This window comes from Uranotaenia lowii, chromosome 2, assembly GCF_029784155.1.
Source record: "Uranotaenia lowii strain MFRU-FL chromosome 2, ASM2978415v1, whole genome shotgun sequence".
Taxonomy (NCBI): Eukaryota; Metazoa; Arthropoda; class Insecta; order Diptera; family Culicidae; genus Uranotaenia; species Uranotaenia lowii.
In genome coordinates, this window is record NC_073692.1 from 380,296,043 (window position 1) to 380,313,428 (window position 17,386).

Here is a 17,386-nt window from a genome sequence, read left to right on the forward strand (position 1 = left end):
TTATACCTATTTTCTCAAAATTTAACAAATTAAATGTTCAATCATTGGATCTCAGGAAACGCCAATGTTTCAATTATTGAAGTTCAATCTTGCAATACTCGTTTCGTAAAGAAATGCATGCACCAGTTATTGAACAAACAGCGGTTGGTGTTTGGAAACATAAACAAACTATTTCTTGGTTGCTAGCTCAATCAAAATCGCCCCTGCAAGGCCTACTACCAAGCGAAATATCCCTTAAAATATACAATGATATTCAATGTTTACGTGTTCAATAATTAGAACATTGCCTGTTCAATATTTGAATCATTGTGTTCAATCATTGGGACAAAAGTAATTTTGAATTAAATGGCTTAAATGATAATTTCAAAACATATTTCCGCGAAAAAAATATATCGATTCGAAGCCGAGAAACATGCTCAAGCTACACTATCAAAAATTTATCCGAAAAACCTTTCGTAATTATTCATTGGCCGCAAATGCGTTGAATCCCAAGGATGGTGTTCAATATATAGTGTTCTTACCCTATTTATCTTTTATAAAGGGAGGTCCAAAACTGACCATGGTGCAAATCTAAAAAAAACCCTAATCTCTTCAGAACTTGTTAAAATATCCACATAAAACTTGAATAAAATCATTTTCCCATGCTTAGAGCATCCGCAGCAATCGGAAGCAAAGTGAAAATGCTAACTCGCCACCATCACTCTGATACCGCACCGGGGGTTAGTATATAGGTGAGCAAAATAGGGCCGTTGCCGTCGGGACCGACAAAGTCACCAAATTTGCTCACAAGAAAGGGGCGAGAGCAAACATGCACTGAAATATTATAGACAACTAAATGTTTATTGATGATATTCTTTATTTAACAAAATGTTGAATAAAATGCATGATAAATTCAATTTACAATAACAAAATAGTAATGAATGCATGGTACCTTAACAGGAAATGTACTTTGGGATTTTTGATGACTGGCTGTTGCACCATGTGCGAATTATTTCTCTAAAGATCTCTTAACAGTTTAGAACAGTTAAGATTTCCTAAACAGTTTATAAAATGCTATAACCATTTGTAAACGTATATCGATATAAGGTTTTTTGGAACTTCATTATTCATCACTTTTTTTAGAAGAGGAAAAGGTATATTTCCACAATGGGGCCCAAGTCTATCACGGCCAGCACATCTCTCACTGAAACATAGGGTGGTTTTTTCTAGGGCCCGAAGGGAGTATCGTACGATATTGTACAATTTCTAAAAATAAACAGAACGAGTTCGTCAGAATCTAATTTAAGAATTTATCAGGCAACTGTTTTAAAAAAATTTAAGACTATAAAAAAAAATTCAATGCATAGCATTCAATGTAACTTTTTAACTGTAACACAGTGCAATATTTGAATACAATTGAAAAAATTATTTATTTTCGAGTGAATAAATAACTGCCGCTTTGAATTAGTTAATAGGAACGATTTTTTCAATTCCCTTTTTCAGTGTAACAGTTAAGACTCGCCCGCGATGCTCACCCAACTGGTGCGCGAAAGAGTGTGTATCCTAAAACCGGGCCGCTGAAATGAGCAAAACCGGGCCGGGTATACTCACTTATTGGTGCGTTTGCTCTTAATATGCTAAAAATAGTTAGACAAGCAGTTGTAAAAAGCAAAAGCTAAGGGAAGCTTAAAAACACGAGAAAACTGAAAAACCTATTTAAAAAAAAAAGTATCAGTTTTTCGTGAATCAATGAATCAAAAACTTCATAAAAATATAGCTATGGTTCAGTGTATATATGTTTCAAAATTTAGGAGAAATAGGTCAAAGTTAGTAAAAACTTCAACCGAAAAAGTCCTGATAGCCCCTGTGGTTATGCAATTTTTGAAAAAATCGTCTAAATATTTTTCTCATCTTCAAAGCTTGCTTGTAATTATGAAATGAAGCTTATGTGAATTTTTCAGCGAAAAGAAATTGGTTTCTAAAGGGATAAGGAAATCAGCTCCTCATGTTTTTTTTTAAATGATTAGGCAAAATTTTGTTAAGAGAAGGTACTTGCAAGAAAAAACATTTAAGGTTTTTACAAAACTTTTACGAGGAAAAAAAACAGCTCTCAAATAAGAGCAGACATTTCCGAAGTGTATTTCCATTATTGAAATACAATACTTGAATAAATCTATAAAAAAATACTCTAAAAAATTTAAATCTTCCAGTACAATTAACATCTTAAGGGGGGGGTAGGGTCTAACGGGTATATAAAAACACCATTTTCACGATTTTTTGCTAGAACTATCGTTCAAACAAATGTATTCAAATTTTTTGCATTATACAAAGCATTGTTAAAAGAACATTTAGTAATTTTTTCGTAGAAAAATATTGAAAAATGAGCCGGTGACGGAGCACTTTCGAGGATGCCTTTTAGAAAACAGGATTTGCGGTGGACACTGTATCTCAGCACAGAATCATCTGAAGTCAAAAATTCAGAGCAAAATATTTTTAATAGATGTTTTTCTGGACCCCAACGTTTTTATTTAACTTAAAAATATTTTTATGAAATTTTTGTGGCTGTTTGAAGTAAAAACTACGATTTTTCACTTAAAAATCCGCCATTTTTCACCTCTAAAATCTCCCCAAAGTAAAAAAATCAAAAAAGAAAAACGTTGGGGTCTGGTATTTTATATGTAGAAAATATGTTCCAAATTTGAAAAGAATCGGATAAGTAGTTTTCAAATGACGATGTCCACGGACTTTAAAAATGTGCTTTCGAGAAAAACGCGTTTGAAGTTTCTGCTCTTGCTTTCTTGCAGTATTAGATAGGAGGAGATAAAGGCCTATAACTTCTACAGTTTTGCTTCAATTGACTTGAAAATGTGACACAACATTCTTGAAATGTTTTACAATAAGAAAATAAAAAAATAAAAAAAATCGATTTTTTGAAAGTGTTAGACCCTACCCCCCCCTTAAACACTCCTTTGATTCCAGACAAAACCTTCAAATTTGTTACTATGGTTAACGGAAAACAGAATTGAATTTCAGATTGAGATTGTAAACCAGATTTCGTCGTTGTTAGAATGCTTTCCGAAACAGAACTTTCATCAATTTTGCTTACACAGATCTTCAACTTTTATTTTGAATGTCAGTTTTTGTGAAAATATTACTTTTCCATTCAAAAACTACAAAAATACTTAGGTGTGGCATTGGCGTTGCGGTGAGCATAACGACGAAAATTCTTGATAGAAGAATTACAGATTGAAAATTGAATGACGAATAGATAAAGCAGATGCTTAGTAGGAGAAAATTTACAGATGTTGAAAGTGAGCTAGGAGCATATTTTAAGGAAAGCTTCAAAGGTGCCCCCATACATCCAACCCAATGGATTGGTAAAGCACGTGCTTCCCAATCGCCATTCAATTGATGAGGGACAAAGGGTCTAGAACTCACCTTTGAAGCTTTCCATAAAATATGCTCTTGGCTCATTTTCAACATCTGTAAATTTTCTCCTACTGAGCATCTGCTTTATCTATTCGTCATTCAATTTTCAATCTGTAATTCTTCTATCAAGAATTTTCGTCGTAACGTTCACCGCAATGCCATTAAAACTAGCATAAAATAATAATCAACGGTTACTATTCGTTAAAATGATTACATTTTTTCAAAATTACTTAAAGTCAAAGTTCCCTGAGAAAAAAGAATCAAACAAAAAATTAAAAGTCAAAGTCTGGCATCTCGAAGAGAAGAAGTTTTGATTATCCATTTAATTTTCAATAAGTGCCATCTATTGGACTTCCAAATAAGATTTGCTTTGAGGAATTGTTAATGATCTAATTTATAGCGATTGGAAGCATTCTTTTTATCGATAACTAGAAGGTTAACGTATTGCTAACATTTCGTATCTTATATCTTTTTCTAACAAAATGTTTCTTTTTCTAGTCGAAAATGGTAAAGATAAATCTATCGGAAATCGATCCTTAAACCCCGATTTTTCAGGTGGCGATTCTACGACAGTCCAAATTAAAAAATTTTGGAGATCGATCTTTTCCTTAAGATCGAATAATCCTACACCCCATTCCCATATTGTGAAGGTTTCAAGCCACACTGGTCATTAATAATCAATCTCAGAACATTACAATGAAAAGGACTCAGAAGATCGGTTATTAATTGCAAAAAATCGCGTACAAAACGTGTTAATTCCAATAAAACCGTGAAAACATTAAAAATAGTTGTTAAAAAAATTCCCTAGTATCTATACTAACCCTTTTTTTTCTTTTCAAACGCAGGGTTGCATCTACCGGATGGCAGACGACCTGCGGCACCACCTGATCCTGCTCGGGGCCATCGGTCTCGGTATCTGCGTGATCCAGATCTTCGGCATGATCCTGTCCTGCTGCCTGTACGTGAAGCTGCGCAACGTGCTCGACTGACATAAGCCAGCGGATCCGATAGTCGAACTAATGGATCCGCTGCCGGACAATATCAGTCTCATTTACGGCTACGACGACCAAACGATTTGAATGGAATGGAATGAACGAAAAAAAAATGGAAATCGAAAACTGCAGCAGGGTTTGCTGCAGCTTTCGATCGAGTCAAAGATCTTAGGCGATAGGGACTTGTAAATGGAGCCATAACTTAATTACTGCATATTGTACAGATTCTTAAATAAGCTACTAACAGTTACTATACTTGTTACTCAATGGAAGAATTTTATCTCAGTTAGATTGTGTAAGTGATACGAAAATGTTAACTATTCCTATATTTATAGAAAGCAGGGAATTAAAGGAAAAATTGAAAAAAAAATCAGTGTCAAAAATGGAACAAGAACAAAATGTATTATAAGCCTGTCAATAACTGATTGTAAGTGTATAAACCAAAATTAATTAAACGGAATCAATTTTCATTGATAAAAGATTTATTCTTGAAAGAAACGAACATATTCTTCAACATAAAATTACGCAGTTTGGATTTTCTTTCTTGTGAAAAGTAAGCTCCTCGCCACGTTTCAAAATTAATCTCATTTTATTTGGATAATATTTACAAACCTGTTTTTGATGGTATACAAATATTTCTACATACATCATATCTAATGACTATCTTCCTCAAAAAGCTGTAAGTAAAATTCTACCATCAGGTTGACTTTTCCTTTTTATTTAAAACCTAGATTTGCCGGATGTAGATTTTTTTCTAAAAAGTTTTGCAAACCATAAAACCATCCCATTGCTGGCAAGGGAAATGGCACTCTACTTTGAGCTCAAAACATTAAAATTTATAGCAGTAGATTAAAATAGTAATGAAATTGGAAAGCTAAGGTAAACATATCTTCGAAGCCATCACATATTCCCTGGACATCCGTTGAGCAACAGCTGGGCCAATCACTATCTTACTATGTATCTTCGTGCGTTTTCTAGCTAAATACAAGAAGCAATTTATTTTGTGATCACGTTCAAAAATAAATACTTAACCATTAAACATTTAGTTTCACAGTCTTATCAGTAAACACCTACTATATGGATCAGTTTTCGCGAGCATTCCGGTTCAAACGACATTTTTTATCGAACATTCTTCCTGGATTTATCGATATTTTATTTTCATCTACATCAACAGGAAGATCTAACCATTCACTCACTCAGGTTGAGCAAAAACTCAAGGAATCTAGAATTGTAACACAGCTATTATTGTTGTTTCGGTCCTAACTACGCCACTTTTTTTGTAATCATAACTCGTATTTTACAGCAGTACTTAGCAGCAGACTTTAGTTTGTGTGTTTTTTTATCCGCTCTTATTCCCATAACTTTAAGGTTCCTCTGGTTCATCCTATGGTTTTCAGTTTTCACCGTCCGCTAAATCGGTAATAGGCCAGATCGTCCGGTTCATTGGCCGGTGGTGCTTGGAAGGCTCCGGTGAAACTTTTAGCGGCACCCTGTTGAGGAATAAAGGCAATCAATTATGGTAGTAATTAAAGAGGGATAAATGACCCCATGTTTATTTTGTTAAAATCCCAATGATCAAATAAAATGAAAAATCAATGATTAAAAATTGTTAAAAAAAATCAATGATTAACAACTTTGTCGAAGACCGTAACTTCATATATTATAACTAAGTCAAAAAGCTATTAGCTCTTTAACAGGGGAATGTCTAAATGTAAATTCAATTGACATCACAGCTGATGCTACGCGAAGTTTTGCATGGAAAGTACTCATACAACACTTCGCCAAGCACCCAAGAGTGATGTCAGTCAAATTTATTATTTTTCAATGCCAAAAAACATACCCCTGTTAAAGTGCTACTAACATTTTTGCCAAATGCTATATGAAGCTATGGTCTTCGACAAAGTTGTTAGGCAGAAAATTAGGGGGTAGGGTCTAACACTTTCAAAAAATCGATTTTTTTATTTTTTTATTTCCTTATTGTAAAACATTTCAAGAATGTTGTGTCAAATTTTCAAGTCAATTGAAGCAAAACTGTAGAAATTATAGGCCTTTATCTCCTCCTATCTAATACTGCAAGAAAGCAAGAGCAGAAACTTCAAACGCGTTTTTCTCGAAAGCACATTTGTAAAGTCCGTGAACATCGTCATTTGAAAACTACTTATCCGATTCTTTTCAAATTTGGAACATATTTTCTACATATAAAATACTAGACCCCAACGTTTTTCTTTTTTTTTACTTTGAGGAGATTTTACAGATAAAAAATGGCGGATTTTTTCGTGAAAAATCATAGTTTTTACTTCAAACAGCCACAAAAATTTCATAAAAAATTTTTTTAGCTTAAATAAAAACGTTGGGGTCCAGAAAAACATCTATTTAAAATATTTTGCTCTGATTTTTTGACTTCAAATGATTCTGTGCTAAGATACAGTGTCCACCGCAAATCCTGTTTTCTAAAAGGCATCCTCGAAAGTGCTCCGTCACCGGCTCATTTTCCAATATTTTTCTACGAAAAAAATACTAAATGTTCTTTTAACAATGCTTTGTATAATGCAAAAAATTTGAATACATTTGTTTGAACTATAGCTTTAGAAAAAAATCGTGAAAATGGTGTTTTTTTTTACCCGTTAAATACCCCTCCTTAAGAGAATTTATAAATTGGCACAAAAACCATGAGCTGGTTCGGTTCCAAAGAAGAAACAAATATGATGTTGATTTTTCAGTACAAAATATTCTATTTTACCGTACAAACCTAAAAGCTCAAATTTACTCATGTAAACCTTACTTGAGAATTCATGTAAAGATCATGGATGGTTTTTGAACGAAGACGAAAATTTTTGGACCCCAGGATTTGAGAAGTTCAAAAATGACCCTAAATCGGCTCAGTCTACCCCATCAAGGCTCAGAGACCAAGTTTTTCGAACGATTGGTAATCTCACTGTTGCAAATTTCGTTCATATCAGTGATTTCGATTGTTGAATTTAAAAAAAAAATTTAAATTCATATCATGCTCACAAAAATTTGGATCGTTCAAATCAGCTGAGGTTTTAAAGTTGGATCATTTATTTGGGTAAAAAATACATATAGGATCATCTCTAAAAAAAAATAGAATTTTAATATTTGATACATCTTGTTTTGATGGTAATTTGAAAATGTATCAATTACGAGAAAAATTCATATTAGATGACTGATGAAGGAAGCTCTTTAAAAACCAAAAAAGATATATGCATCTATTTTCTATCCTTAAAAGAATTCAGATTTAAAAGATGAGATAAAAAATTGAAATTTATTTAAAACTCACTAGAAAAAAAAATTACTATTTTTGACGTTACTAAGAGGCGTTTCAAAACTTTAAATTTGAAGAAATTTAACTAGTTCAACACTTTTGTTCAAGAGGGTAACACGTTTTGATTTTTTTTTTCAACAAATTAAATAGAAAGAATATTTCTATTCCTTTTTTTACGCAAAACTCAAATAAATCACGGTCTTCGAGAAAGGTAAGCATCGACTTGAAACCTTTAACTCAATTGCCTACGTAATATTCTACAGTTCTTACAAAAAAGTGGCCAATTTATTATGAATAAGTTTTTACCTTTTTTTACGATCAGTTTGAAAAATGAGCTGATACAAAAAAACATACTTGGATTCCACGGGCGGTCAAAATACGTAAAAATTGGTTCTCAAATTCTTAACACCTCGTAAAGAAAAGTGAAATTTGTTTCTGAAGTATTCAGTAATCAACAAATGCATTAGATTTTGAATTTTTAATAAATCTAATGGAAATCCAAGATACCAATACTCAGTAAACATCAAGATGGATAAACCAGATTGAATTATTAGGTTGAGAGTAATTACTTACAAAGAAAAAATTGTATCTCGTAAAGTATACCCTTTGTAGCCCTTCGATACTACAAAGAGAACTTACTAAAAATGCGTAATGTATAATTTGAGATATTTTTTCAAATATATTTCATCCTACCTCACAGCGTTGAACGATATTCTTTTTTTCATACATTTTACAACTCAAAATTCTACCACTTGAATCGAAAGTCCGGTGTAAAGTCAAAATTTGATAGAATGGATTTAAAGTATGAAATCGATTTTTACCTCTCTTTGACACACACTTAATGGTCCTTTAATTTACCATTAACAACTTTGCTTCCATTTTAATATTATTCGTTATGTAAATTGAAAGATAACATTCAGAATTTGTTGTACAATTTAAGGCTTGAAGCCTTATATTGTACAACAAAAACCTCGTTAAAAAATACACGAAAATGCTCGAGCTTCTTTAGAAACTTTGAACTTTTCCACTCCGTAGGAATTTTTACCAAATATAAGAAGTTTTTTTAAATTGCCTTTAGGGTAAGAAGTTTAAATTGCAGTAAAATTTTCCAATAATCGCTCCAGAAGCGTGAGCCTTCTACTGGAAGTCTTACCACGTCTAACTTTCATATCTTTCGTTTAATATTGTGAAAACTATTGAATGTTAACCCACTAGAACCCATTATTTTTTCGCTTAAAAAATCACATACAACTTTAATTATACAAAAAACTATCGTTCATTTTTTTCAAAAGTTGAAAAATCCCATGGGGTTAAGAGGCAAAGAACTTCATTTCAGTATTCTAGATTGCAAAAGTAGACCATATTTGTCGAGTTATTGTCGTTTTTCCTAATACATTAGATTTGGGATACCGTACGTACTCTTTAAGAGTACATGAAGATTCATGAAGATTGTATTCATATAACTACAAAAAATCTAACTTTTTATGCTTTCGTTGCACAACACTTCAGTTTTGCTTCTTTTGTTTAATGTTTTAAATGATGGCTTCTTATAGAAGGAATAACGAGTACATTCACGATTTCAATCTGGATTTTTCGTTTAAAACTAGCGCCTTTGAGTATGCAATGAACTCCTGAACAGTAGGCAATATGCATAACAACAACTTACTTAGCATAGGGCACACATCAAAAGCGATTGAATCTGCAATCACGTTTTTCAAGATTGAAAAAATACGCCTCTGAAAAAGTCTTTTGAAAATGCAGTTTTTTTTATCAATTTTGGTGTGCTTCCACACCACGAAAACTATGAATAATCCAGCTTTAATAACCACATCCATTAAGTCACATATCTTGCAAAAAATTACTTCAAATATCATGGTTTTGAATAAATGGCGTTTGTTTTTACAATTTTGAAAATATTTCTCAATGTACTCTTTTTGGCATTGCAGGATATGGTAACCCTACATCAGTGTTCGGCATCGCTAACTGAAAAGTTAGCGGCGCTAATTAGATCGCTATCTCGGTCAAAGTTAGCGATCGCTAATTAAAGCCGCTAAATGTTGCGTAAAAGTTATCGATCTATAATAAAGCGCTAATCGCTAATCGATAGTTGTTCTGGAACGAACGGGTCAACATGAACCACCCTAAGAAGCGAAATGACCCAGTAGCAACATGGCGATGCTGCGCGCATTAACGGCAGTAATGCGCGCCAAAATCATCGGTTTTCCTCGGACACGAAGAGGTTTTTCCGAAGGATCGAGCCACCGTCGATCCTTGAATCGGTCTCTTTTCTCGACCAACCACCAGCGAAGACAGATCACGGTAACAAGTTAGAGGCCCTTGTGGCCAGAGTCAGAGGCCTGAATGGCCAGAGTCGGAAGCCCAAAGCGGCCAGAGTTTTGCTTGTTTGTCGGTCTATAATTGTTAGTAGTTTAAGTCTATCGGAGTAAAATACAGTCCACTAAAGTTGTTGTAATGTTTTGAGAATGAGTGCGTTTTTTTTATTCGGTAAAGAAATTCTGATGCTATCGATCCAGCCATCAGGGGCGATCCTGAACATGGTCCTATCGAGCCAGATCATCAATCAGCAGATAGCATCAGATGGTATGTATGAGCGTGTGTGAAAATCTTCTTACAACCTACAAATTGTGTGTGAGCGAGCGTGTGAGAGCAGTTTTCAATTGAGTCAACCCATCCATTGATCAAGAGTTCTTGTAAGTCATATTATCGCCTATAAGAATCGAATCATGTGCCTGTGCTGTTTCCAAAATCATACTTGTCCAAAAAATGGCGTGTGAGTGCCTTCCAATTGAAAGTTACATATGAACAACTCATCCACCGTAAATGTGCCCAAAAACATCTCAAACCTATAGTTGCATTCGACCAACATATAAGAAACTTCTGACACCTATGATGTGAGTACGTCTACCATTATCAACATCAGAACTAAGTCGTCGCTTGAATTTCACTTGTCCAATGTAATATGAATGTATACTGTACCTTTTCGTTAAACATTACTACTCTCGATATATCTTGCTTTTAGTCGAAACTCAGTTTTATTTCAAATGAAAAATTCTGCAATGAGTGATAAGTTAACTCCACCAAGCATCAATTATGTTTCAAATAACAACAAAGTGTTAAATGGTTGACAACTCCACAATTCACCACCTTTCGCCATAATACAGAAACATCCAAGTACCATGGTTAGTCCATTTAAAATAATCCTTGATGTGAATACAACGTCTGCCATAATATATTTTGTTTTCAATAATTATTTCTGTGCCCCACATTGTTTATTGTCCCATATACGAAAAATTTCGTGTGTGAAACATATGTTAAGCTACAGAAATCGATGTCAACGGTCAAACATGAAAAATTACATCCGGATTAAATGCCATCCTCCAAGTGAAATGTGTGAAAATGGTTTTGAAGCCCAATCTTTCCAATCCACCATCTTTTATAAACTCAACACTACGAATCCATCGCAGAATCCATCTCCGCTGATATAAAAAGTTTGGAAAGGTTGAATAATAGAATCGAAGGAAAAATAATCAAAACAAACCAATGGAGTTGTCGGGTTTGATTCGCTGCCGTGTGGTTGGCAAAATTTGGAATTTACGTGTCGGTTTAAATCGTGTGCTGTTCATCATTTGCATCAACATTCAGTTAGAGTCGCAGAATTTGATTTCCTGTAAAGGTCGTCTGTGTTATCACGTCGGTGCCAAAATTCAAAATGAAGTTCAAAAGAAATTTCACATAATCATAACTGAAAGATAGTTAATCGGAGTGGATATGTGCGTCAAAGTTCTGTTGGATAGTGTAGGCGGCAATGTTACTACTGGTCGATGGTATCTTTCGCTCATGTGGAACATTAAGGTAGGCTACCTACTTTTGTCAATCTGCATATCTACAAGTGACTTTACAATTTTTTAACTGGTTATATTTCTATCGAGAAAATCATTTCAAATACTCTGCTGCACAGTGAACGGGAAACTTGGTAAAGATTCATGACATGCGATTATTAATTCACAATTTTTTTGAGGATGCTCTTACTTAATGAGTGATGCAAGATATTTTTGGGCTTGGAGCAAGCAATTGAATGATTCATCAAGCAGTCAATCTTTTCATTGATTGCCAAAAAAGTAAGTGTGGTCATCTTTCATCAACACCCACCAAGGACACAATCGATTACACTTGGTTGGGTTGTAATGAGTCAAGTTGAGTTTTTTTCTGCGTCAGTGAATAAAAGGATGAAATGTATTGAGTTGGGGTTGGAGACAAACACAAGAGAGAGATACTTTGTCAATGTTCGGCAATTAAAAGATTCGAATTATTCACTTGAGACAAAATATTAGTTTCATTTTGAAGGTTTTCATAATCAATCGGAATTCATCGATCAATCATAATCACATTCACTTGTAATCTTTTATCATTCACAATCGGCAGTCGGAATCACTGGAAATCATTCAAGTGGAACTCATTCATGGCAACATTTAATCAGAAATCATTCACTTATTTTTATAAATCAATCGAGAACCAAAATCAAATGTTCAGTTTTTTTCACACTCAAGTTCGATTCACTGAAGTCGGATTTTATCTTGGGACAATATTGAAACAAAGTCAGTCGATAATTGGTCAGCTTGTTTTTTCTCTGGGAAACGGTCAGTAAACCATTCAGACTATGTCAGAGCACCATTCAGTATAGAGGGGCCTGAGCACAGCGAATCAGGTTCGCCTCGAATATGTCAGCAACTCATTCAGTTTTTTTTATTCTGGAATAAATAAGATTCAAATCGGTTTCATTCAGACAATCATTCACTTTAGAAAAAACATTTCACTTTAGAAAAAACATTTAAGCAATTATTTCGGGAATCAGTTGGATTCAAATCAGTCAGAAAAATCATTCGAGGACACAGTCAGTCCACCAGTTTTCAGGAAATTGGTCAGCAAATCATTCAGATTTACTTCAGAACACTTAACAATACACTTTACAAAACAAAGGGAACCAAGCGGGGTTCCATTCGGTTGTCATTCAGGCCGGCATCATTCGGTCAGCAATTTGGTTCGGTATTATCCGCATTTATGTTCGGAGTAGGCGTTGGAATTCGTTTTTCGGTTAACCTGATCGCGGGATCAGGACATTTATGTGACGGTTTTTTTTTTCTGCTGTGTCTTTTCTGCTACAATCGGGCATGGCAATAACAGGGCTTTCCAGCGCGCCTCCGAACACACAAAAAACTTTCGAAAGTTTTTTTGTGCAGTCACTCCGCCATCAGGAGTTATCGGGAATCAAAGGGATTCAATAATTCGGTATCAGTCGGTTATATCATTCGGTACATTTCAGAGTTACGTTGGATTTCGGTTTACGGATAGTCTGATCGACGGGATCAGGACTAGCATTTGGCGGTTTTTCATCAAGCATCATCCTGGATTAAGTACCAGGACTCTCTAACGCAACTCTGCATCACACATACACACAAACACTCACACATACAATCAATCAATAGGAATGAAGCTAGCGGAGTATGAGTCAGTGATGATACGGTTTGACTTTTGGACAGAAGTCACTTGGACATGTGTCTGTTTTTTTTGAGTCTGACTTTGTCAGAGAACATTTGGTATTTTGTCGGAAATCCATTCAGTTATTCAGTCAGAAAGCCATTCAGCTACCCATAAAGAAAAATGGTCTGTGAAAATTGTCAGAAATCCATTCAGAAACACGTTCAGAAAAACATTAAGAAAAATTGGACAGAAAAACAGTCTGAGAATATTGTTGGAAAATCATTCAGAATTGGTTGTTGGATAAACATTTTGAGAAAGGGTCAGCAATTCATTCAGAAAACCTGTCAGAAATGAGTCGGAAAGAAATGTATGTTGAGTCAGCTTTCATGTTAGTTGTATGTTGGTTATAAAGTCTGAATATGTGTCAGAAGAGCTTGGGAACTTGGTTGTTCGGCTCATGTCAGTTTTTTGAAAGTCAGAGAGCTTGGACAGCTCAAAGGTTGAACAGTCAGAAAGGCATTCGGAATCAAGTCAGAGCATGAGTTGGAATCACAACGCTGGTCGTGGCAAAGGCCAGCGCACGCTCAGAAAGTTAAGTATACTGAAATATCAGGCAAAATTAGAAGAGTGATACTTCCTTTCCCAAGCTATCAGGCACCTACCAGGACTACTATCGGACGAAGGCGGACAACCAGAGAGGTTGCAATCAAAAAGGGCAAAAGGCAACGGCATAGGCGAGGTCGAGAGCGACGTGGGTCAACGGCGGGCGGCAAGCAACGAGCGCAGGTCGTCGATGTGCCAACAGCGAGAAATACAACAACGGGAATTTTGAAATGCCTACGTTCCGTCGCCTTTCAAGGCGGGCGGCATGTTCTGGAACGAACGGGTCAACATGAACCACCCTAAGAAGCGAAATGACCCAGTAGCAACATGGCGATGCTGCGCGCATTAACGGCAGTAATGCGCGCCAAAATCATCGGTTTTCCTCGGACACGAAGAGGTTTTTCCGAAGGATCGAGCCACCGTCGATCTTTGAATCGGTCTCTTTTCTCGACCAACCACCAGCGAAGACAGATCACGGTAACAAGTTAGAGGCCCTTGTGGCCAGAGTCAGAGGCCTGAATGGCCAGAGTCGGAAGCCCAAAGCGGCCAGAGTTTTGCTTGTTTGTCGGTCTATAATTGTTAGTAGTTTAAGTCTATCGGAGTAAAATACAGTCCACTAAAGTTGTTGTAATGTTTTGAGAATGAGTGCGTTTTTTTTATTCGGTAAAGAAATTCTGATGCTATCGATCCAGCCATCAGGGGCGATCCTGAACAATAGTAGAAAGTTTTGGAAAAGATAAGCAAAACACAAATTTTGCAGCCATTTTTAATTATAATATTGATTAGAAAAGTTGTTAAATGATATCAATAGGGGCAGTTTTCGAACTTGTTTTGTAATAAATATTTCTGTATATATCAGTTGCGTCAGTCCACTTTTAGTTTTAGTTAGCGTATTTGGTGGAAAGTAAAAGGAAAAAAATTGGAATCAAATTTTTCAATCAATACTGATGTTATGAAATCGCTTGGTACAGCTTTGTACCTAATAATCACTTTTTCGTAGGTGATGGAAAGAATTATAGAAACACGAGGTCTCAAAGAACGAAGGAACATAAGCCGTAAATATCATAAATTTTTCGAAAAAGATACAACGGCACACCGGCAGGACTTGAACCTGCAATCTCCGCTTCAAGTCCTGCCGGTGAACCGTTGTATCTTTTTCGATAAATTCATGATATTTACTGCTTATGTTTTTTTGTTCTTTGATACCTCATGTTTCTCTAATTCATTCCATCACCTACGAAAATGAAATTTTCCAAAATATTCACCCGTTTATTAATTTTTTCACTTCAGGTAATGCAAAGATTCTCTTTAGATTAATGTTTTGTTTCTATCCGAAATAGTTTTTCATCTTTTTTGACATTAATACACTAATTATGTTCTGAAAATTTCAATTTTTCACAACTTTTTTATTTCTTTTATATTCAAAGAAGGCTTATGCTTAAGACATAAATTCAAGTAAAGACAATTAAAAAAGACGCTCATTTCTATGATTCCAGTCAACATCGAGATCGAATAGGTTCTGAAATAAATCTTTAACGAAAATTTAAATACCTGATCGAGTTCAAAATTTTAAATCAGAATGATGCCGAGTTTATGATCTATAAGTCTATGGCCAAATTAACACTTCAAAGAGTTAGCGTTCTTCAGTTAGCGGAACTAAAAATTAGCGGAACTTCGTTATCCGCTAGCGGAAGAAAAATATAGCGAGAAAATTAATTCGCTAACCGAAAGTTAGCGGACTAATTAGCGATTAGCGGATTAGCGTTTTTGTGCCGGACACTGCCCTACATTAGATTAATTATTCCAAAATTTTTCGAGCCCGTGTCCGGGCCTAGGCAATATTTATCCATTATTTGAATAAAATAAGAGAAAGATAGGTTAAAATCACTTGTGGTTTTAACTGTTCTTCGAAGCTCATCAAGTTTAGTTTTCGGATACGCAAATTAAAGTTTATCATTGCCCAATTCGACTTTTTTTTTTGGTAAATTATTAAATCCGGACGAAAACCGTGCAGTTTTTATTTATAGAATTCGGGAATCAGGGCCAGACCAGACTTGATTTTTTAAGATTTTATTGGAATATCCGAACAAGCCCGGATAAAACCGGACAATCGTAAATGCTTACTTTAGACGAGGTTTGTATTTCTTCTTTTCTGGCTAAAATATATATATATTTTTTTTCAAAAAAAAAAAATCCAGAATGATGGTAAATTTTAGAACTTCAGATTTAAGATATTTGAGATTGAAAACTCATGGACCAGATAATTCATGGGGTGACTACACACTTCTAGCATTGACTGATACAAGAGGTTCAACTGATAATCAATACCAAAATAAGTACCTGGATTCAGTTCTTATTTCAAGTATCTCTCTTGAAAATCATACCATACCATACCATACCATACCATGGTAGGGAAAATCTGAAACAGCAAAACAAACTCTTGAAGTGCAGAGAACTCATACGGCCTAAAAAGCTGTTTCAGAAGGGATCTGGAAAGATACAATATAAGAAGTCCTACTTGGCAGATAGGATTGAAAAGTTTCAACATTAAAAAAATCTCACCACAATTCATCGTCAGGTGGCACTGAATTCTCACACTTCTTATCCCCGGCATCTTCACATTTCATAAGACACAAATTGAACTTTTGAATCTATGGTTCAAGATTCTTGAAAATCTTCCAGCCGAAAAAAACACAACCGTCATCGACGGCCACAGCCTACCAAGTCCAGATGGACCAGAGATTTTTACGCTTACAAAATTATAGTTTATCGAAATATATTTAGGTCCTTTTCCTGTTTTCTTCTGTTTTTGTTTTTGGCAATTGATTTTCAAACATTTTCCATGAGTGGGTTATTGCTTTCCTCTGGTGAAACTGTACAACGGAAAAATATTCCGACTTTTTTCGTCAATTGACGGATCCAAAACACCTCCTCTTCTTATTCCGACGATTCGTTGTTTATTTGAACTTTTTCACAAGAATCTACAAAAAACATTACAATCTCTAAATGATCTAATTGACAACATAAAACAGTCGCTAAAAAAACTTACAGAAAATTGTGTTTTGTAATCTGGAGGATCAATAACAATTAAATTGTGGGTAGTTTGGATCCGTAAATTGACTGAAAAAGTCGAAATATTTTTCCGTTTGTTTCCATTAGTATAGAACAGGGGTGAGTAACCTTTTGAATCAATGGGCCAATTTAAATTTAGCACGACTTTTAAATACCCGATATTGAAAAAGTACATCACTCAATCATTTGTCATTTTAAAATTCTCTAATTTTTTAAAAGTGGTTCTTGGCGAACATTCGTTCTTATAACATTCTCGTTAAAACCGATGATACAATTCCTCAACACTTCCATTTAAAAATCTTCTGCAGCTTACCACAGTAATAACTTGAAAAAATGCGAAAAATATACCAACAAATAAATCACCGTCTTCTTAGAGTTGGACGTTGAATCGCTAATTGACTTCCTGTGATTTTTTTCCACAATTAAAACTTGTCCTCCAAGCCTAGATTTCGCTCCCTACAAACGGTAAAAACCACTTTTCTTAATTTAAACTCTGTATTGGAACATTAAATTGAAATGTTGAGTCGTT

The 17,386-nt window shown here is 34.8% G+C and overlaps 2 protein-coding genes across 15 annotated transcripts in view; one reads left to right on the forward strand and one right to left on the reverse strand.

Moving 5' to 3' along the window:
* LOC129746765 (CD151 antigen-like) overlaps window positions 1-4,870 on the forward strand; it is a 238,340-nt gene extending 233,470 nt beyond the window's left edge. For all 6 annotated transcript variants that reach the window (XM_055740639.1, XM_055740642.1, XM_055740641.1 and 3 more), the window contains exon 7: window positions 4,254-4,870. In XM_055740639.1, the coding sequence (XP_055596614.1) occupies window positions 4,254-4,397 (144 nt within the window). In that variant the 3' untranslated portion in view covers window positions 4,398-4,870. The remainder of the gene's footprint in view (window positions 1-4,253) is intronic.
* A 118-nt stretch (window positions 4,871-4,988) lies between these two features.
* LOC129743252 (mucin-2-like) overlaps window positions 4,989-17,386 on the reverse strand; it is a 268,501-nt gene continuing 256,103 nt past the window's right edge. For all 9 annotated transcript variants that reach the window (XM_055735230.1, XM_055735231.1, XM_055735238.1 and 6 more), the window contains one exon: window positions 4,989-5,890. In XM_055735230.1, the coding sequence (XP_055591205.1) occupies window positions 5,801-5,890 (90 nt within the window). In that variant the 3' untranslated portion in view covers window positions 4,989-5,800. The remainder of the gene's footprint in view (window positions 5,891-17,386) is intronic.